Source organism: Poromitra crassiceps, assembly GCF_964638095.1.
Source record: "Poromitra crassiceps genome assembly, chromosome: 4".
Classification (NCBI taxonomy): domain Eukaryota; kingdom Metazoa; phylum Chordata; class Actinopteri; order Beryciformes; family Melamphaidae; genus Poromitra; species Poromitra crassiceps.
The window spans coordinates 49,303,800-49,326,301 of record NC_139626.1 but is presented as its reverse complement, the minus strand read 5'-3'; the positions used below and the strand labels follow the sequence as shown (position 1 = coordinate 49,326,301).

Here is a 22,502-nt window from a genome sequence, read left to right as displayed (position 1 = left end):
GTTAGAGGAGCGTCTGACAGTGGTGGTCGGAGATGCGGAGCGGCTCAAACTGCTCGGTGTGCCAGCATTCATGAAGGGGACAGACGAAGCATGTGGAATGATCATCGCCCGGCTGATGTGCAAGCTGCTGCAGGACTGGTGCTGCGCTGACCAGGTTGTCAACATGGCATTTGACACCACCGCATCAAACACTGGCCATCTCACGGCAGCCTGCATCGCCATTCAGCTCTCAATGGGTCGACCACTGCTCTGGTCTGGGTGTCGGGATAACTGGAACCTGGTGCCATTCAAGGACAGCGACCCATTGTCCCGCTACATTCCAGACGCCGCCGAACCACCGTTCCTGGTCAAGTTGCGTGGTGAATTCATTGAGTGTGCTGCAGGAGTGCTTGACTACAAGCGAGGTGACTACCGTGAGTTCGTGCAGCTGTGTCGTGTGTATCTGGGTGCAGACGGTCCAGCGCACACTCCAGTTACCTTCCAACGGCCGGGAGCACTGCACAAGGCGTGATGGATGGCCAAGCTGCTCTACACACTCAAACTGGCCTTGATGGAGCAGCACATTGCATTGCTTCCTCAGGGCACCATCACCACGCGGCAGCAGGTGCTGAAGATTCGGGCGTTTGCCAACTTTATCACGCACATCTACGCAACGTGGTGGCTGACCTGCGACACGGCCGTAGATGCAGCATGGAATGATCTGACACTCTACCACCACCTGTATGCTTACAAGTCTGTTGACGAGGGCATCGCAGCATCAGCAATTAAGGCACTGGAGCGGCACCTATGGTACCTGACAGGCGAGATGCTGCCCCTGGCACTCCTCAGCACCAAGGTGCCAGTCGGCGAGCGGCGCGCACTTGCAAAGAAGGTAGTGTGGTCGATCGCATGGCATTGAGGAAGAAATTTTTTTTTTTTTTTTTTACTGTTTTTCCACTGTTTCCACTGTTTTTCCACTGTTTTTCCACTGTTTCCACTGTTTTTCCACTGTTCCACTGTTTTCCACTGTATACTCAGTGTATATATATATAAATAAATATGTTTGGTAGATCACTTTGACTTGGTCATTTTAAAAGTAGCTCCCAAGCTGAAAAAGTGTGGGCACCCCTGATGTAGAGGATTGGGCTACCAGTGCGGAATTCCAGATGAATGTACGTGCCATCAATGTTGTGAATGACTGCGCCAAGCGTGGCGTCAAACTCACATCAGAGTTCGTGGCAGCAGCCAGGGGAGAGGAGCATCTGCAGAATGTACCGCAGGCAGTGGAGCATGACCGCTCTAAACAGCCAAAACTGCGCAGCTGCAAGCGCAAGCTGGACCAGGACTAGGACTCTAGGTTGCTCAATGGTTGCTTCAATGTTCTCGGTTCTAGGTTGCTTCAATGTTCTCAAATAAATAAATGTTCTATTCAAATTAAAATGTTCTGTTAAAAAATAAATACATCTTGTTCTATTCAAAATGTTGTTCTATGCATTTCTAAAATGTGCCTTGACCCAAAAAGGCAGATTTTCGTATTTTTCACATGCTGTGTTACACCCCTAAATCTCAATCAATTTTCCCAAAACTTTGCAAAAGTCATTTTTATGTGTCTCATAACAAAATGCAACCCCAGACAGTTTGATATGTTGAGATTTCATTTTTGCATTGCAATTTGATGCACCCTAATATATATATATATATATATATATATATATATATATATATATATATACAGTATATATATATATATATATATACAGTATATATATATTAATTCACACTCTCTCACCACTTCAGCCTGTCCCTGTCTCCTCGCCCGCTCCCTGGAGACAGATAGAGGGAGTGAAGCGAGAGAATGAAGGGATCCAGAGAGAGGAGGTGTAAAGCTGGGTCTGCACTCGCAGATAGCCTCTTCAACACTGCCCCCGATGACAGAGTATTACAAAAGGATTCACACACACAGTGCACACACACACACACACACACACACACGTGAACATATACACATGCCCACACCCACACGCTCACACACACACACACACACACGTGAACATATACACACGCCCACACCCACACGCTCACACACCCACACATACACACACACACCCACACACACACACACACACACACGGCTCATGAGGAGCAGATTGGACTTTTAGTTCTCAGAGGAAGAGATGCTCTGGAGGCAGAAACTACTCTCATTGGTTGAGTTAAACCTCAATGGACAGAGAGAGGTAGAAATCGAGGAAGCTCTTATGAAGCTTATACTATAGCAGTCTTACTATTACTGTACTGGGGGGGGGGGAATGCAATCTAGCGATATAGGTAAAGCTCCTTCGTTATAGCCTTAGCCTGCTGACCTTCCAAAATCATCAATGTCATGGTCTGGGAAAAAAATCATTTTTATTTATATTCTCACTAGAGTTCATTCTTTGCTATTTGTGATTGCCAACAAAAAAGTGGCTCCGTCCATTGATTTCAGCTCATTATCTTTCCCCTTTATTTACTGTATACAAGGGGAAGTCTCACTCTGTATATTTACTGTACCACCAACCACAGTCTGATCTGCTGGCCACTGAGCAGCTCCACTGGAGCGGTGGGGGTTAGGGGGCCTTGCTCAAGGGCACCTCAGTGGTGGTAATGAGGGAGGGGCTCATGCTGCTTTTTCACTTTCCCCCACCCAGATTTATCCTGCCGGTCCCGGGGATTGAACAGACGACCTTCCGGTCACAAGCTCGCTTCTCTAACCTTTAGGCCTCCGCTGCCCCATATTAGATTATGTCTGCGTCTAGTGCATCTCTACCTCCAGGAAATGCTTGAATGACTAAAGCTCCAGTGTCCTCATGAGCGCAAGGTGAAGTGCACAATGCTACATGATGGTGAAGCAAACCCCTATCACTCCAATGCCTCCTGCCCGTCTCCCCCATCCTGCTTCTCTCTCTCTCTCCTCTCCCTCCACATCCACATCCATCTCCCTCCAGGCATGGCTGCCACAGAGGCGTAGCACACCAATGAATTAAGATCAGCGTCACTCATTGGAAGTAATGTTATTACTGTGAGCACAGAGCAGCTCTGTGTATGATGACTGCACCACTCATACCATCTGAATACGGAGAAGCAGATATTATTGTGGCAGCACGTAGTGGAGCTGCTGTGACCTCAGGATGAGTTGTGATGTGAGTATCAGAGTGACCTCAGGATGAGTTGTGATGTGAGTATCAGAGTGACCTCAGGACGAGTAGTTGTGATGTGAGTATCAGAGTGACCTCAGGACGAGTTGTGATGTGAGTATCAGAGTGACCTCAGGACGAGTAGTTGTGATGTGAGTATCAGAGTGACCTCAGGACGAGTAGTTGTGATGTGAGTATCAGAGTGACCTCAGGACGAGTAGTTGTGATGTGAGTATCAGAGTGACCTCAGGACGAGTTGTGATGTGAGTATCAGAGTGACCTCAGGACGAGTTGTGATGTGAGTATCAGAGTGACCTCAGGACGAGTAGTTGTGATGTGAGTATCAGAGTGACCTCAGGACGAGTTGTGATGTGAGTATCAGAGTGACCTCAGGACGAGTAGTTGTGATGTGAGTATCAGAGTGACCTCAGGACGAGTAGTTGTGATGTGAGTATCAGAGTGACCTCAGGACGAGTAGTTGTGATGTGAGTATCAGAGTGACCTCAGGACGAGTTGTGATGTGAGTATCAGAGTGACCTCAGGACGAGTTGTGATGTGAGTATCAGAGTGACCTCAGGACGAGTTGTGATGTGAGTATCAGAGTGACCTCAGGACGAGTTGTGATGTGAGTATCAGAGTGACCTCAGGACGAGTTGTGATGTGAGTATCAGAGTGACCTCAGGACGAGTTGTGATGTGAGTATCAGAGTGACCTCAGGACGAGTTGTGATGTGAGTATCAGAGTGACCTCAGGACGAGTTGTGATGTGAGTATCAGAGTGACCTCAGGATGAGTTGTGATGTGAGTATCAGAGTGACCTCAGGACGAGTAGTGGTGATGTGAGTATCAGAGTGACCTCAGGACGAGTTGTGATGTGAGTATCAGAGTGACCTCAGGACGAGTAGTTGTGATGTGAGTATCAGAGTGACCTCAGGACGAGTAGTTGTGATGTGAGTATCAGAGTGACCTCAGGACGAGTAGTTGTGATGTGAGTATCAGAGTGACCTCAGGATGAGTAGTTGTGATGTGAGTATCAGAGTGACCTCAGGTCGAGTAGTTGTGATGTGAGTATCAGAGTGACCTCAGGACGAGTAGTTGTGATGTGAGTATCAGAGTGACCTCAGGACGAGTTGTGATGTGAGTATCAGAGTGACCTCAGGATGAGTTGTGATGTGAGTATCAGAGTGACCTCAGGACGAGTTGTGATGTGAGTATCAGAGTGACCTCAGGATGAGTTGTGATGTGAGTATCAGAGTGACCTCAGGATGAGTTGTGATGTGAGTATCAGAGTGACGTCAGGACGAGTTGTGATGTGAGTATCAGAGTGACCTCAGGACGAGTAGTTGTGATGTGAGTATCAGAGTGACCTCAGGACGAGTTGTGATGTGAGTATCAGAGTGACCTCAGGACGAGTAGTGGTGATGTGAGTATCAGAGTGACCTCAGGATGAGTAGTGATGATGTGAGTATCAGAGTGACCTCAGGACGAGTAGTAGTGATGTGAGTATCAGAGTGACCTCAGGACGAGTTGTGATGTGAGTATCAGAGTGACCTCAGGACGAGTAGTAGTGATGTGAGTATCAGAGTGACCTCAGGATGAGTTGTGATGTGAGTATCAGAGTGACCTCAGGATGAGTTGTGATGTGAGTATCAGAGTGACCTCAGGACGAGTAGTAGTGATGTGAGTATCAGAGTGACCTCAGGATGAGTAGTAGTGATGTGAGTATCAGAGTGACCTCAGGACGAGTAGTGGTGATGTGAGTATCAGAGTGACCTCAGGACGAGTTGTGATGTGAGTATCAGAGTGACCTCAGGACGAGTAGTTGTGATGTGAGTATCAGAGTGACCTCAGGACGAGTTGTGATGTGAGTATCAGAGTGACCTCAGGACGAGTTGTGATGTGAGTATCAGAGTGACCTCAGGACGAGTAGTGATGTGAGTATCAGAGTGACCTCAGGATGAGTTGTGATGTGAGTATCAGAGTGACCTCAGGACGAGTAGTGATGTGAGTATCAGAGTGACCTCAGGATGAGTTGTGATGTGAGTATCAGAGTGACCTCAGGATGAGTGGTGATGTGAGTATCAGAGTGACCTCAGGGGGATGACTGGCGACCTTCAGGAGAAAAAGTATTCACTTGGTTTGATCACCCCTGTCACCAGACTATGGTGCATATCAACATTTCATGTGTGTGTATCAGCGCATAGACTTCTATTGATCATGTAAATAACAAGTCTGCTAAACAGCATTCCCAGCGTTTCCAAAGCCTACATTTCAACCTTACATTTAACGTTTGCTTTTGTTATTTAACCCTAATCCAAACCAGAACACTAACCTTAAAGTGATCATCTCACACATTTTCATGTAAAGAAATGTCTGTTAAGTACCGGTAACTATCTATCGCCAACTGATACAATGGTGATTGAGCCTATGGCTGATTGATGGAAGCCTTTGCATTTTCAGTATTGCAGCATTCATCAACTGGGTGTCTGTGCTGACAGATGATGCACCACTGGATTGGATCACACCTGCAATTACCGCTCATCACCATAGGTGTCGCCAAAGAGAGTGAAACTGAAATCCGCTAAAATTATTTGCCAGTACGCTAAAATAATCTTGAGCTTGATAAGTCCGGATACAAGATAAGATAACTTTGCCCTAACAAGTTTGCCCGTATATTGCCTCATTTGCAATTGCACAATAGGCTGTATCCTGCTATGGATGGGTTTGGCAAATTTGCCAAGAATGAAGAATGAAGAACCAGAAATGCTTTGTCTATTATATGGCATCACTCCGAAGGACCCATTTTCGGTACCAGTGTGCACCTTTATTTTTCTGTGTGTAGACAACATCCCGCACACTGTGTGTAGAAGGCCGGGCTTCAGCGGGCTTCAGCGCTAGAGGCAAGCTAAGTGGAGCCTGGCCTGGAGCTCGTGCCACCTCTAATCCCGCTCCTCCAGCTCGCCTACCATTTGTGTTTGCAGCACGTTAGTTCCCAGGGTGCGACGTATTTATCATACCCCCTCCTCGCTGCTGCACGCGCCGCATGTGCTGGACGTAATAATGGGTGGGGGTAGGGGGTGCAGGGTGGCGGGGTGCCTTCTCTCTGCCATGCACATGCTGAGCGTTAAAGGTTTGGCACACGGAGACGAGGCGACAGATCGCAGAGGCTGCCGCTTAAGGATGATGATTGGGGGGGATGGAGGCGGACGAGGAGAAGCAGGAGAAGAAAGGAAAATGAGATGAAACAGAGGGATCGGAGGGAGGGAAAAACACTGGAAAAAAACCTAAAGTGGGAGGGGAGCAAGATGGTGGCAGTAGTATCTTCTCGCGCCTAGAGGTTGGAGCAGTGTGCCTTTGAAAGTTCGAATCTCTGGAACGGCTGGAAAAATCAGGGCAGGGAAAGAAACTGAGCAGCGCTCGTCTTTTCTTGAGGCAGAAGGCTGATGATGAGAGAGGGAAAGGGAGAGGATAGGAAAATGCAAGAGAGAAAAATTAAAATTAATTGAGAATCAAGCGCAAATTCGCAATAGCTGTGACCAAATGTGCAAATTTCCAAAATGCACTTTTTGTTGTGAAATCATCCCCTCCGTTGTGATGTCATCCGACCCCATTTTAGGCGATTGGCATGAACACACACACACACACACACACACACACACACACACACACACACACACACACACACACACACACCATGTCAAATTGCAGTCTCGTAGGGCAAAAACGGTGCCCGCAAAAGCGTGGTGAATAATAGAGCTGCTGGTCGCAGCAAAAAAAAAAAAAAAAATGTAGGGGAAATACAGTAGGGGGCAAAAGGAAGATGAAGAAGAGAGCAAAGAGAATGAGCGAAGAGAAAATCAGTTTCCGAACTGTATGTCGACTTTGATGTAAAGATGTTATCGTGAAAAAATACAGTTTGATCCTATGCCAATGCCTACTAAATATTCTTCAACTAAACTTCAACTAAACCCTCTACTTTTGGAATAACAGACAGAGTTACTGTGTTTCTGACTTCTCTTTAGACCTCATCATTATGATCTCACTCAGCGCTTCTCTACTGGTTTACCCAACGCAATCTCCCAAACGATTGTGTCAGCACCCATATGGTGATATGGCACCCATATGGTGATCCACAGTGCAACATGTAGTTTCACAATAACCGATCTACATTTGTTGAATCTCAACATCTAAAATTGTAGAATCTCAATGTAAAGTTGAAAACAAACGTGGGTTAATTTGAAAATGCCACGCTAATAAATAAAACTTCGGTTATGTTAGGCAACTAGAACAACTTGGTGAAGGTTAGGTTTATGATGATTCACCGTACAAGTTATATAAATATTATTTCAATCATTTGTCATCTGAGCTCGGAAGACACACCTCTTGTCAGCTACAGTAGTTTCCATCTTATCTTAGTCATTGTGTCGAAACCCGACCCCTCTTTTCTTCAATGGCGCAAGTTTAGAAAAATGCAAGAACTGCGAGTTCCGAGTTGACCACGTGAAAAACAAGTTGCCGGCAACTCCATCAGCCAGACTGATTGTGTGTGAAATTGAGAAGGCAAAGAAGCCAATGAAGAGAGTGTGACCCATTCACTCTTACACTACCAGCCCTAAGAGCTTGTGGGTTTGATAGGAAACCATGATCCCACCACTACTGCAATACATTAGACCAGTGGTTCCCAACCTTTTTACACCAAGTACCACCTGAGAAAGTAGTTGGCTCTCCAAGTACCACCATCTGACCGACGTTAAAATACAGTCTATTCAGCCAGGCCCGTAGCCAGAGTTTGAGGAATACCGAGGTCATTTTAGCGTGGCGTGGGGGGACCAGGGGGGGCTGTGCACCCCCGGATAGAAAATGTTGTCCATTTTAAAGTAAAATGCTTCAATCTGGTGCACTTTGAGAGCAAAATGAAGAGGCTAGATCTATAAAGAACTACATACATCATGTTAGATTAATATCCTCTTTACTGTGCTGTTGCTTTAAAATGATACAAAAAATAAATGTCTCCCCATATGATATAATTTATATTCTGCATACAGGTCACATGGCAGAATACTGCTCAATTAAACACAATGGCCCATCTACACAAACATCACTTACAGGGGAGTTACTTACCCATTCACTTCAATAGAACTGTCCCCAAAGTCTAGCCCCAATCTAGCCTCAATGCAAAATCTGAATGTTGTGAGTTATCTCTCTTCTATAGCACACAGAGAGGAAGCAAATTGTTGCATTTCCGATCAACTGTCGCATTAAAACATCAATTACAGATTAATAGATCTGGGGACCAGGGCTATTTAAAAAAAAAAAAAAAAAAAAAAAGTTTGGTGTGGAAAATACCGAGGTCATGACCTTGGTGTCCTCAATGGTAGCTACGGGCCTGTATTCAGCTATGCACAGTTCACGCAGGAGGCAAATTTATTCCAACCTGCAGCCTATGTGCAACCTGCAGCAGCTGCACTTGTGCTGGGTTGACTGCTGTCTTCACCTCCTTGTGCTTCATCGTTGCTGCTCTCCTCTACTACAGCTCTTTTACGATTCCCTCCCGTTTTGATCCACTTCATAATTTAAACATTGGGATTCCAGGGATCAAGTACCACCAGCAGGGGGGGCGCAAGTACCACCTACCTTGAGAAACACTGCCAATAATATTAATAATTATTATTATTATTTCACTTTCACATGTTTGAAAACTACTACTAATGACCACCATGGATTTTGCACAAAAACTTAAAAAAAAAAAAAATTTTTTTTTTTTTTTTTTTTTTTGAATTTTCACAGAGCCTTCCAAGTACCACCAGCAGGGGTCGCAAGTACCACCTACGGTACGCGTACCACCGGTTGGGAACCACTGCATTAGACAAACACAACCTGATCACTTTTGACAATCTTATCGCCTTTAAAAGGGCGTGTCTGCTTTGCAAAACACTGAACGGTCTAGCTCCCCCCCCCCCCCCCTCGACCGTGGCGAATGTGTCATCCCTCACAGGCGACGGACCACCTTTGGCCAGACAGTATGTGAGTCAGGGGTGGCCACCTGTGGAACACCCTGCCAGCATCTATCAGGGAATGCCCGACCCTCTGCACATTCAAAAATCATCTTAATAGATGGCTCTTGTCCTCTCAAATCTGCACGCATAGCTAGTTCGGTCTGCATCCCATGTGTTTTTGTTCATGTTGTTTTCTGACTGTGCTCTGTTTGTGTGACTGCTCTGCCCCATAACGCACTTTATGTTGACGCACTTTATGATTGAGTTTCCTTTCAGCACCTTAATTCATTTAAATTTCCACTGATGATTGTTACTGCTGAATGTACTGATGTGTAGTACTGTACTGCTGCTCAGCCCCTAGTGTAGCTATTTTATAACTATATCCATATGTATTTATTCACACCTATCTCGTTTGGAGCAGTTGTTCCGAAACACAGAGCGTTTTCCCCTTGGCTCGGTTCGTTTGGGGGAGTGTGAACACAGCAATCGCACTCGGATGCGGGACAAAACAAGTGGACCGAGATCGCCAAGAAAGGGTGGTCTCGCCCGCTTTAAACGAACTCTGGTGCGGTTTGTTTGTGGTGAGAACGTGATCCGACCTCGATCCGCCACAACTGCAGGAAACGGTGCGCATTTTTGGATAAACCAGGCTGCTGCCGTAGTCAGCTGCACTGTGCGTAATGGCCTGAAGAACGAGCATTTCTATCGTTTAAAAACAACATCTTCATTCAGATCCTGTTTTGGCGACTTGTGACTTGCATGGATAAACTTTGGGGGATTTTTGGATCATCACATCAGCAGTTTGAACTCAATCAACTTACCTCTGGTCTCCATTCAATAAATGAAAACAAGTCGTGGTAATCAGAGCCAGCCTTCTTTGTGATAAGATTGTCTGGTTCAATCAGACTGATTGCATGTCTTCCTTGCAAGCTTGTCAAGCTTGGTCGGGCCCGATGTTGGGCACAGATTATCTTGTAATGTGAGCGGTTTGCAGATCCAATCTTAACCCTCCCGATCTGCTCACAGCCTCATCGGGGGCCGTCCCGATCATATCAAACATGTTTGATATTTAGGACTGGAAATCTGCACGAATAGCCTACATCATCCTGCTGCTGTGCGAGACTCCCGTCATTATCGTTAATTGACGCGGCTCATTTGATGCACGTCAATTTCTGCTCCTATAGCGCACTGCAGCATCAGATAGGCTACCAAATACCAACAGCACAGAACCACCAGGAGTATTTTGTGGAAAATGTCACTAATTTATATCACAATGAATGACCAATGAATAAAAAGTTGTTATACCGTAGTTTGAGCCCCTGCCAGTCAGAGGCTGTAATCTCCTACCTGTCTATCAAGCAGTGTGTGTGTGTGGGGGGGGGGGGGGGGGGGCCTTGCTGCTGCGGGGAAGCGATCCAGTCTATCCAAACTTTTGCCGATCTGATCTCATCATGACATGCAGCAGGGAAATATATTTTGGTAGCCGATGTGTTTATGTTCTGTCTCACTTGTCCAGACAATCTTGCTATAGAGTCACGTTGTTTACACGCTTGCTATAACTGCCGTGTTTGTTTGGGGAGCATATGCAGACAGGCGGGCATGAAAGAGAGGAAAAGAGGAGAGAGGGGTGGGGTGGGGGCGGAGCGGAGCGCTTTGGTCGCTGCGGAACCCATTTGACGCTCCAAAATCGAAACCGTTTGGAGTATGGCCTCTCTATTCCTGAGAACTCTGCTGTAGTCAATGTGAAATCCTTGACATTACATACATACGTAAATAAACACGTTTGAGCTCCTTTCGTTCTTGCCAAATAGACCGCAGGGGTGACGTATTTCTGCAGGCTTACCCAGAAGGCCTTGCACTTCCTGGTTCGTAGGTGTAAAAGGCAATGGGATTTCTGTTTGGGAATGGCTTGTTTTCAGGCGACGTCACGTCAAGGGGCGAAACCATTGACCATTGGTGTGTTTGCAAACCATGTGATCATGCTGGGGGCAAACCAGCAGCAGGCTACATAGGAAGCTATAGGAAAGCACTAGCAAAATCAGACAAGTTTCTGGAAAAATCACGTCTCTTCATATGGATCATATATATATTTTGTGATCTTCTGGTGATACCTGAAGCGTGGAGCAGCATCCAACCCTCTTGCATACTCGCTTTCCTCCAGTCTCCATAGTAGCTCTAGAGAGCTGCCCCCCAAGCGAGGTCATCGGGCTCACCCTAATCACATGTTTGCAATCAAGCTATTTCGGTTAAATGCATGAAGGTCCGTGGTTAATGAAACAGCGAAGTTTGTGTTCAGCAAGAAAAAAAATGCCATTTTCAGAAAACGCTTCAAAAGTCGTAAAAGTGGTGCAAATTTGTGAAGATTATCCAGCTGAACACAAACTTCGATGTTTCATAAACTTTTGTTAGGCACAGACCTTATTTCATGCATTTAACCAGAATTCCCATACAAAAACCCCATTCACTTCAGGTCTTTTGGACTCATTCCTGCGGTACTCTACCCAGCGCCGGGAACACACAGTACTGAATTGTTAAACTAAATGAATTTGGTATAACACATGACAAATTGCTTTACAATAGGCTATTTGCCTGCCCAGAAGGCCTGGGTCCTTTCTGTGAACTTTCTGTGAGAAAATGTTTTTTTTTTTTACACACACCGTGCACTCTGAGGTTGCAAAGTTTTATTATCATAATGCTGCCTTTTATTGATTTTTGGGGGGTCATTTTGGGCAACACTATTTGGATCGTCCGCCTACAGAGAGTCTACAGAGTGTTAGTAACATTTCAACAGCTTATTGACATTCAACAATATCAACTGTTTGGCTTTTTCTCGAGATGCTGTTAAATGTATGAAATGTTACAAATAATGTCAGACAAATGTTCAATAATGAAGACTACCTCCCCTAGCCAATGCCTGATCAACCATCCTATTCATTGATTTGCATGCCCCTTTTCATTCATCTCTCCCCTCTACAGGTTATATCATTCATTGATATGCACGCCCCTTCATTCCTTGTCCAATCACAGTCTTCCAGGCTGGCCTGCTGGCAAATCACTTAACCCATTGATACCTGATGCAGCATTTGCGTGTATATCCCTCATTTGTGTGTGTATCCCTTTCAGACCGCGAACCGCGTGACGCGGTTTGTGGTCTTAAAGGGATACACACACAAATGCTGCATCAGGTATCAATGGGTTAACTGAAGTCGTACTATATCAGATCCCATGTATCTTTGTGTTGTAACTCACCTTGTCCTGTCACTCCTCAGTTGCTGATCTCGCAAAGCAGCTGTTTCGCCCCACCTAATCCCCTGAACACCACCATGTCATGACTCCTAACATAGTTTCAAGTTGACGTTTATTTATGTTTGTAGTTAAAACAAAAACATAAATACTGTATAGGCTACATACAGTACAACACAAAAGGCTGTTATTTACCCTTTGTCGCCACCTGGTGAGTAAATATATATGTAACTAAAAACATTAAAATTGACAACCGGTCCGCGACTTGTTTTTTCCATGTATCTACCGCTCCTTGGCACAAAAAAGGGTTGGGAACCCCCGCTATAAATCACTGACGTCCTCCTCACATCTCAGGAGGAGCGTCGTCATATCATGGAGTCATACGCCAAATCGAATTTGTTTATTGTATTATTAAAGTTTATTGTACTTTCTTCTAGTCTCTCATTATTGAAATACTGTGTAGACTCTCTGTAGGCGGACTATCCAAATAAACTGTTACCCGTTTTCCTCCGAGGACGTTGAAGGCAGGATTGAGATGGTCCACGGGCCGGTTCTGGCCCTTTAGAGAAACAAATGATATGTATGCTGTTGATTAAGAGGATGCATTGGTTTAAGTTATGAAGTTTAAGTATGTTGAGTGAAGTCTATGTGTTATATTTGTTTAATCTGCCAAGGACAGGAGATGTAAGCTGTGCACAGTGCTTGAGTGAAGGTCTGAATGTGTTTCAACAGAGGACACCACACTGCGATCGATCACAGTTAATGACAAACCGTTTGCCTCCTTTGAGATGCCAAAATCACATTTAGAGTGCTAGGCACGATCAATAGACAGCATTTGAAATCATTTGAAATATTACCTAACTTCCCTCGCTAACAGAGTTGGCAGAATTCCACGTGGATGTTCGAGAGATTGTTAGATTGCCAGAGAAGATTTTCAAAGGAAATCCATACTTGGAAAGTGATGCACAACAAAAGCTGATACAGCAACAGGTGGCCATTAGCAGGTGTTCTGAACAAGACGCTGAGAGAGGGAGTGCAAAGGTATAAGCCAAATCACAGATGAGAGGGGCGCACAAGATAGGTAAGCATTGTTTTAAGCTATGCTACTCATACTGTACAATTGCCCGTATCAAACCCAACACAGTTACTGCACATGAGTAAAAAATGTATGCATGTGGGTTAAAGCCCAGCTGCAACATTGTTGCCACATTGATCTGTTGTATCTGTCCGTCTCCATTCATTTCAATTATTTGTTTGAGTGAGAGCTATCCGTTGTGCAGGCAGCGCTGATAATGTGTCAGTCTCTGTCAGATTTCTGTCCGTTTTGATGGACAGAAAGTCCAACCCAGTTCAAGTTTTTCTGGACGGGCGGATTCGTCACCGCATTTTGACATTCCAGTGTTGACGTTCCAGAACAGCCCAACGGACCGAAATCTATCCATTCTTTCTAAATGCTACATAATCATCTTTCTCGGCTGGGGGCTTTATGTAACAATATTTTCTTTATTACTATTTTCTCTGTCATTATTACTGCGATTACTAGTATTGTTGTATCGATCAATCCATATATCGTACACTGACATTTTGTGTGTGTTTTTCAGTTGTCGTTGTTATTGTTGTTTTGTTTTTGTCCCCCTATCCGTCACATGATGTTGATGTTTGTCTTTTGTTCGTTATAGAAAAGAGATGGTGTCTGACGTAATACTGTGACCGTCTTTGTAATAATACTGTAATATACAGATATTTGCCATTCTCATTAAAAAATGTTCAAACAAAAAAAAGTGACTTTAGATAATGTGCATGATAGTATGTGAAGATGATGAGTATGGAACGTGAGTGATGATGACTTTTTTTGTATGGTGCGATCCTATCCACTTTTTTATACAGTGTCTTGTCTTGTTTTTCTTGTACTGACTTGAACAAAGTGAATTTCCCTTGTGGACAATAAAGTACGACTAACTAAAAAAAAAGAAGAAAAAAAATCATCTTTCTCTCGCTTTTTGATAGACAATCCAGTCTAAGTGCTCTATTTTTTAATCAACGCTATAGTTTACCCTTTAAATTGCACCACAAATTGTTTTAATTGTGCGCTCTCCGCCCGGCGCCATATTTTCCCCTGGAAAAGAAAAGATAGCAAAGGGATAAAAGAGAAAAACGGAGAGCAAGCAGAGGGAAAGGGAGCTCCTCACCCCGCCATGACGATAAAGAAATCCAGCCGGTTCCACGTGTCGCCAAGGTAACAGCGTCGACCGAAGATTCCCAGGGCGACCATCTTCACAACCATCTCCAGAGCGAAGAAGATGTAGATGAATGCATCGAAGGCCTGCGAGAGAGACAGGCAGAGAGAGAAGGTGACAATACAGAAGAAGAAGAAATAAGAAAAGGGCAGAAAACCCGGAGTAAAGTACAAGCCAGGAGAAGAAGATAAATTATTACTACTGTCAGGGGAAAAGTGAACATGAACTCAGAATCAACTTGAAAAGGTACACCTCCTTGTTTATGCAAACAACGTGCTCCTCCATACAGGGAGTCACGTTTCAATAAAATACAAGTCAAGCAAGCAGACAGGGTTGAGAATTTTGACTACAGTAGTGCCAGACATGCATCTATTATTTCAGAAACTGTCAATCTCCTGGGATTTGTGTGCACTATAGATTCTAGACAGAGCATACAGAAAATGGTGTGATAACCAAAAACAAATGCTAGACGGGGGGAAAAAACTCATTGATGGTGGAGATCAGAGGAGAGCAAGGTTTGTTTAAGCTAACATGCAGGCAGTGTTGGGAGTAACTAGTTACTGTAACTTAACTACTTTTTTCAGTAACTAGTAATCTAACTAATTACTTTTTCAAATTCAGTAACTCAGTTACAGTTACTAAAATAGTAACTGGGCTAGTTACTAGTTACTTTAGGACATGAAAATAACGGACAACTTCAGAGGATTACCCAGTTTCTGATCCTCAGACCTAGTCCGGGGAGAGAGCTGCAGCCAGAGCCCCAGAGGCTAATGACCTTGATAGGCTATAAGCCTCCCCAATAAGCGAATGTTCAATGCCACACTGTGGCACAGCAACACTAACATAATGTGTGCATTAATAACAATCGAAGCGGACTTTTAAAAGTAACGCAAAAGTTACTTTCCCTAGTAACTAATTACTTTGAAGTAACTGGTAACTTTAAAGTAATTAAATTACCTTTTGAGAGAAGTAACTAGTAACTGTAACTAATTACCAATTTTCAGTAACTTTCCCAACACTGCATGCAGGCTAGAAGTACAGTATGTAAATGACATTTTTAAACGGTTTATTTATTTAGCCTAAAAGCCTAAAGTTACAATCATGTACATGTGGCAACAAGATGTTGAATTGGGAGGACATCTTACAAAGTTGAACATTTTAAGAAAATCCCCCAAAATCTAACAATATAAAACATGGAATGCAGAATTACAGCTCTAAAAATAGAAAGACATTGAAGACTAATTCAGCATACCAGAACACAAAGGCATAACGGGCATGACAGTGATGACTTATTTAAGAGTCTGGTCATGTGGGGGATTGTGCTTTTTCTGTGACGTTCCGTTCTATAATAGACCAAGTAAAAAGAAAAATGAAGAGCATGTCTGCCGGTGGCTGATAGCTGATCACTCAGGCCAGAGCCACTTACAGAACAGGTGGGACTAAACCACGGAGCGGAGTAGACCTCATGGTGTGATGTTATCAACTATCCAAAGTAAGGGCTTGGACATCTAACACGGTGTGATTCAGCATTCTCCTCTGTGCAGGGTGAAGCACGATACACAGTTGTGATCACTGGAGGCCAAGGGTTCAGTAATGGTAGGTTCAGAGTAAAGAGGGGAAGACGGTTGGTCATCAAAAGGTCTAGGATATTGTTTCCCCATGTGGGTTTATTAACAATCTGGTTCAAGCAATGGCCTTTACATCTTCAAATGATTGAAATAATTTGCCACTGCCGGGGTACTTTACCCTCAATGCATCAATGAAGTAGTTCCGCATGTGGAGTCAGGTTGAGAATATGTTGCACAGACACCAATGCTGTGGACTGATCTGGGCAGTCTATATGTGCATCATGGTATTCAACTTATGTTCAGACGCGGGGGTGGGCAAAATTCTTCCGGGTCGTGTTAACACTTCCGGCGGTCACGGCGCGAAATATGAAAGAACGTCATGAAGAAGAGAGTTGTTTTTGTAGCGGACAGTGCAGGGGGTAAAACAAAGAATGTAGCCTACTACTTTGAGCTCGGTACACAGCAAGCAAGCGGAGTATCCACTGTTAGCCAGGTCAGATAACGTTATCGTCGACAATGACGAGCACTTTCTTGTAAAACATACCTGGACTCCAACAAAGAAAGCTTCAGATAGTTTTCTCTCCTCCGAGTTGCGCTCGAGCCACTTACGCCTATAAGACCCGTAGACGTTAACGTAATTCCCTGGAATGCAAGACTTAACGAGCCAGTTACATGGCGTTGCATTCTTAGACATTGCCGTTTACTTTTATTTGGTATGTTACATACAATTGACTAAATTATTAGTTAATTCAGAGTTCGATTATATTGGAGCAGCCAGCCATTTTCTTTTTCCTTTTTTTTGCCGGAAGTCGTCACACGACCACACAACCGGGTCAAATGGGCGTGGCTACATAAGGTGAAATATGATCTGGGCAGTCTATGTGGTCTAGTTCAGGTGGGGCTGGGATATCGAGGCGTTGAGAGCAGAGTTGACTATTTACATAGATAGCCGTGCCCCCTCCGGAGAGCTGGCAGAAACATTCCAGCACCTTTTCAACCTCTCACTGCAGCTGAAGAGGGTGCCAAAGCTGTGGAAAACATCATGCATCGTCCCGGTGCCCAAGAAGGGATGCCCCAGCACCCTCAACGACTACAGGCCTGTCGCACTCACGTCACAGGTCATGAAGATCCTGGTTCTACAACATCTTAAGCCCCGGGTGAGAGACTTTCTAGACCCCCTGCAGTTTGCGTACCAGGAGAAAATCGGTGTGGAGGATGCCCTCATTTATATGCTCCACAGGTCCTACACACACCTGGAGAAGCCGGGTAGCATGGTAAGAACCATGTTCTTCGGCTTCTCTAGTGCTTTCAACACGATCCAGCCATCACTGTTAGCAGAGAAGCTCTCAGCGATGGGGGTGGAGGACAACCTAGTGGCCTGGACTCATGACTACCTCACCGATAGACCTCAGTATGTCAGACTGCAGGGTTGCCAGTCGGAGGTGCTGGTCAGCAACACCGGCGCCCCCCAGGGAACAGTTTTCTCACCTTTTATGTTCACCGTCTACACCTCGGACTTCTGTTTTAATTCAGATAAGTGCCACCTGCAGAAGTTCTCCGATGACTCCTCCATTGTCGGATATATCACAGACGACAATGAGGAGGACTACAGAGCCCTTGTTGAGAACTTTGTGGGGTGGAGCGACACCAACCACCTCCAGCTCAATATAGGGAAGACCAAGGAGATGGTGGTGGACTTTCCGGCGGAGTAAAGGGAGGTCCCCATCTCCCATCACCATCCACGGGGAGGAGGTGGAGATGGTGGTCTCCTATAAGTACCTAGGAGTACACTTAAACAACAAACTGGACTGGTCTGACAACACTGAGGCCCTGTTCAAGAAGGGGCAAAGCAGGCTGTACTTTCTGAGGAGGCTGAGGTCTTTTAATGTTTGTAACAAACTGCTACAGCTATTTTATCAATCTGTTGTGTCTAGTGTCCTTTTCTTTGCCGTTGCATGTTGGGGGGGGTAGTACCAGCATGAGGGACACTGGGAAGCTGAACAAGCTGGTGAGGAAAGCCAGCTCTGTAGTTGGAGCTGAGCTGAGCAGTCTGGAGGCGGTTGCAGAGACAAGGCTGAGGAGGAAACTGCACGCTATGCTGGACAACCCCTCCCATCCCCTACATGCTGTGCTAATGGGGATGAAGACTCATTCCCCCCCGACACTCCACAAAGCGCTTTGGCCAGTCCTTCGTGCCAGCAGCCATCAGGCTCCATAACAAGAAGTGAGACCTGTTTTAGTCACTTTATGCATTTTTGCACTCGCTTATTTGCGTATGCATTTTTGCACATGGCCCTGCACTTTACAAAACGGACTTTGCAAATAGACTAACTTATTTTTTTAAATTGTATTGTTTTTATCTGTTTTTATTTATCTCTATTTATCTGTCTGCTCTGTATTTTTTAACCCCTGCTGCTGTTGCTGTTTTTAGACGCCTGAATCTCCCCTCGGGGATAAATAAAGGTTTCATTCATTCATTCCTGCTGCTAAGATGAGGCTTCATTGGACACATGAGCACCAAAAACAGGTGATTGAAATGTGGAAAAATGCCACCTGGTCCAATGAATCCCAGTTTCTGTTGTGACATGCTGATGGCAGAGTCACACTGTAGCTGCAAACAGTATGAATCCATGGATCCTTCCATCATCTCTTTGATACCCGCTGAGCAACGTTTGTTAGTCACAACCATGTAGCTCACCGTTTTGCAGTCACATCCGTTCATGGCCAATATCTACTTCTTGTAAAATTGATACTTTCTGCAGGTTAATGGTAAACATCAAGAAGTATGTATCATCCCAAGGTGGTTCCAAGAACATGACAGTGAATTTAGATGAGTTCCCAGATCTCAGTCAGGTTCAAAGACAACACATATGTGCGATGTTCTCCTTGTTGTTCTCCTCTGGTATTTCTGCAACTTTCTTTCTGACACCTCTCACTTGATCGCCCTTCCATTGTCGGTCTTGCTGTCTCTTCTGTCACGTACCTGCCTCTCTCTGTATCTACACGTCTCTCTCTCTCTCTCTCTCTCTCTCTCTCTCTCTCGTTCTATGTGTCTATCTTTTCTCTCTTGGTCTTAACTTTGCTCTCCTTTATAGGCGTAGTAGATACTGTGGCAGTCAGGTTCAAAGACAACGCGTCTTTGAACCTGCACACACACACTGTGCGTGTGCGTGTGCGTGTGTGTGTGTGTGTGCAGAGGTGGAAAGTACTCAAGTACAAGTAGTTTTTGTACCTTTAAAGTATTTGAATAAATCATATAGGTTGTTAAACTCAGGAGTAAATGGGAAATGTTATTATGCCATTAATTATCTTTATCAAGGACCTGTAGCCCGTGTTCTGGTTAACAAATATTTTTACTGGATGGTTCCCACAACTATCCGGCGTGAATCAAGGAGATGTTATGTCCCCAACTTTATTTTCCATTTTTGTCAATGATTTAGCACTTCAAATTAAGGCATCCAACAAGAAATGGAAATGGAAAATAGACAAGACAGTAGACTAGACAGCAAATCAAGACAAAACACAAATAGTACAGTGTACACACACATCAAGGGAGAGGAGTTCTTTTGTATGTCATTTTGGTTCAATAGTACTATCATATACGGGGCTCTGCCTGGTGGTCCGCCAGAGAATTGAACAAAACATTACACATTAACCCTGAGCAGTTGCCGGATCGGGCCGATTTTCGGAAATATCGCGATATTTGGGAAACATCACAATTTTGAACACTTACTTTTAGAGGCTGCAGCAGGCTCAGTTTTAAAGCCAGAGTGAAGTTGCTGGTAAGTGTCTGTGTGTGTCCATTTTGAACCAGCTAGTAGCCTTATATTGTTATTTAGTTCATCTGTTGCTATTGCATGGTTAAATCAGCTAATTTTATTTTATGGGGGGGGGGGGGGTTATACGCAGTGGAAGTGGTCCCTGGGAAATCTGGTTTGGTACGTAGTGGTACTTGGTCGGAAAGGTTTGGGAGAAGCCCTGTCCCATAGCTCAATCAGCGGGCAGAGCACTGCATGGGTTCTGTACTGAACAAATTTAAACACTGTGCTAATCTGGGGTTTCATACTTATACACAACTGTATAAGTTGTATATGTGTCATATACACATATGTGTATCCTGTGTCATGCGTGTCCTGTGTCGGATCATGCTTCTGGTGTTTGCATCAGACACAAAGGTCAAGTGCTCCGACTTTGCAATAGACTGGTGAGAATGTCTGATCAGAGACTCACTAAAAAGATACAGTATTTAATTGGGACATTGCCCATAGACCCCCCTGGGCAAATGAATTGAAGTCCCTATTTTATTCGAACGATTTGTAATTTATCTTTTATAACACGTTATTTTGTGACATCCAAGAGACTATAAGTAATATGTTTATTTTGTAAAGATAGATGGTCTGTCGACTTATGGTATAAATCAAAACTACGAATGAAATTGTCTGGTAAAGGTCATAAAAGACAGTTACTGTGAAGAACCCTATGTGAAGTTTGATTTGAACAGACGAAAAATATATCTGTGTTACGCTCTGGAACTCTTCCCGTAGCACTAGAACCTGGTAGGTTTAATGGTACCACTGAAGACGATAGACTGTTTATTATGTGAATGACATGAAATTGAAAACGAGATTCATTTCTTGTTCTATTGTACTGTTTATGACGACGCAAGGGACGCACTCTTTAGTCAAATGTGCTCTATTGATGTTGACGTTTTTGAGTTGGACGATTATGAGAAACTTGTGTTTTAAAAAAGGAACCTTCCTCTCACAGCACATTTTATTTGTCAGGCATGGGAGCAAAGACAGAACTTTTTGTTTAGAAAGTAATGTAATGATCTGTTTTGTTGTTAGAGCAAGTATGTCGACTCCAGCTGGCTGATGGTGCCGCCAGCAATTCAGCTCGTCAAGTAGCAGGGGCTGGTTGTAGGTAGTTGCAAGTAGCATCCAGTCTGATCATGAATCTTTGGTCTAAACTGGGCTTAACTCTATTCATCTCTCCCCCTCTCCATTTTCCACCTCTTTCCTTGCTTCTCCCACTCCCTCCCTCCCTCCCTCGTCAGTCGAGCAGTTTGTTCTAAGCATGTGGGCTAATGGAAAATAATTTGTTTGAGCAGTAATCAGAGACGAGCTGCACATCCCCACAACCCACTCCCAGCTTTAATCAAGCGTCTAATTAAAAGAAGAAGAAAAAAATCCCAATAAATCAAAGATCTCTGCTCGCTGGTGCTTGCCGTTATTGCTGTTGTGAGAGAAAAGCCTAGATTAGCTGCTGTTGTTTTCTGTGCGTACGGGGATTACAGATGAGTTGACGCGCTCGGCGTTGCCTGTAATTTGATTTTCAGGGGGAAAGTGCTGTAGGCACCATGATCTGAAACTGAACCGCTGACGTGAGCCTCTCACTGCCAAAAGAAAGCATCCTACTCAGCAGTGGTGGAGGTGTGCAGGAGATGTCCTGCCAGCCTACTGACCCAGGGGACATGCTCACAGCTTTAGAGATGGAAGAGGTGCCACCGCGTAGAGTTCACTGACCCAAGAGAGATGGACGACGTGCCACCGCGTAGAGTTCACTGACCCAAGAGAGATGGACGACGTGCCACCGCGTAGAGTTCACTGACCCAAGAGAGATGGACGACGTGCCACCGCGTAGAGTTCACTGACCCAAGAGAGATGGACGACGTGCCACCGCGTAGAGTTCACTGACCCAAGAGAGATGGACGACGTGCCACCGCGTAGAGTTCACTGACCCAAGAGAGATGGACGGCGTGCCACCTTGTAGAGTTCACTGACACAAGAGAGATGGATGAGGTGCCACCTTGTAGAGTTCACTGACACAAGAGAGATGGACGACGTGCCACCGCGTAGAGTTCACTGACCCAAGAGAGATGGACGACGTGCCACCGCGTAGAGTTCACTGACCCAAGAGAGATGGACGACGTGCCACCACGTAGAGTTCACTGACCCAAGAGAGATGGAGGACGTGCCACTGCATAGAGTTCACTGACCCAAGAGAGATGGATGACGTGCCACTGCATAGAGTTCACTGACCCAAGAGAGATGGATGACGTGCCACTGCATAGAGTTCACTGACCCAAGAGAGATGGAGGACGTGCCACTGCATAGAGTTTACTGACCCAAGAGAGATGGATGACGTGCCACTGCATAGAGTTCACTGACCCATGGGAAACGCACCCAGCTTTAGAGATGGACGAGGTGCCACCGCGTAGAGTTCACTGACCCAAGAGAGATGGATGACGTGCCACTGCATAGAGTTTACTGACCCAAGAGAGATGGAGGACGTGCCACTGCATAGAGTT

The 22,502-nt window shown here is 44.9% G+C and overlaps 1 protein-coding gene across 1 annotated transcript in view; it reads right to left on the bottom strand.

The window, feature by feature from the left end:
• Positions 1 to 22,502, bottom strand: part of LOC310775829 (voltage-dependent T-type calcium channel subunit alpha-1I-like) — a gene marked incomplete at its 3' end in the record, with an annotated part of 351,343 nt that overhangs the window by 235,857 nt on the left and 92,984 nt on the right. The window contains exon 3 of the mRNA XM_083635957.1: positions 14,577 to 14,710. Within this exon, the coding sequence (XP_083492083.1) occupies positions 14,577 to 14,710 (134 nt within the window). The remainder of the gene's footprint in view (positions 1 to 14,576; positions 14,711 to 22,502) is intronic.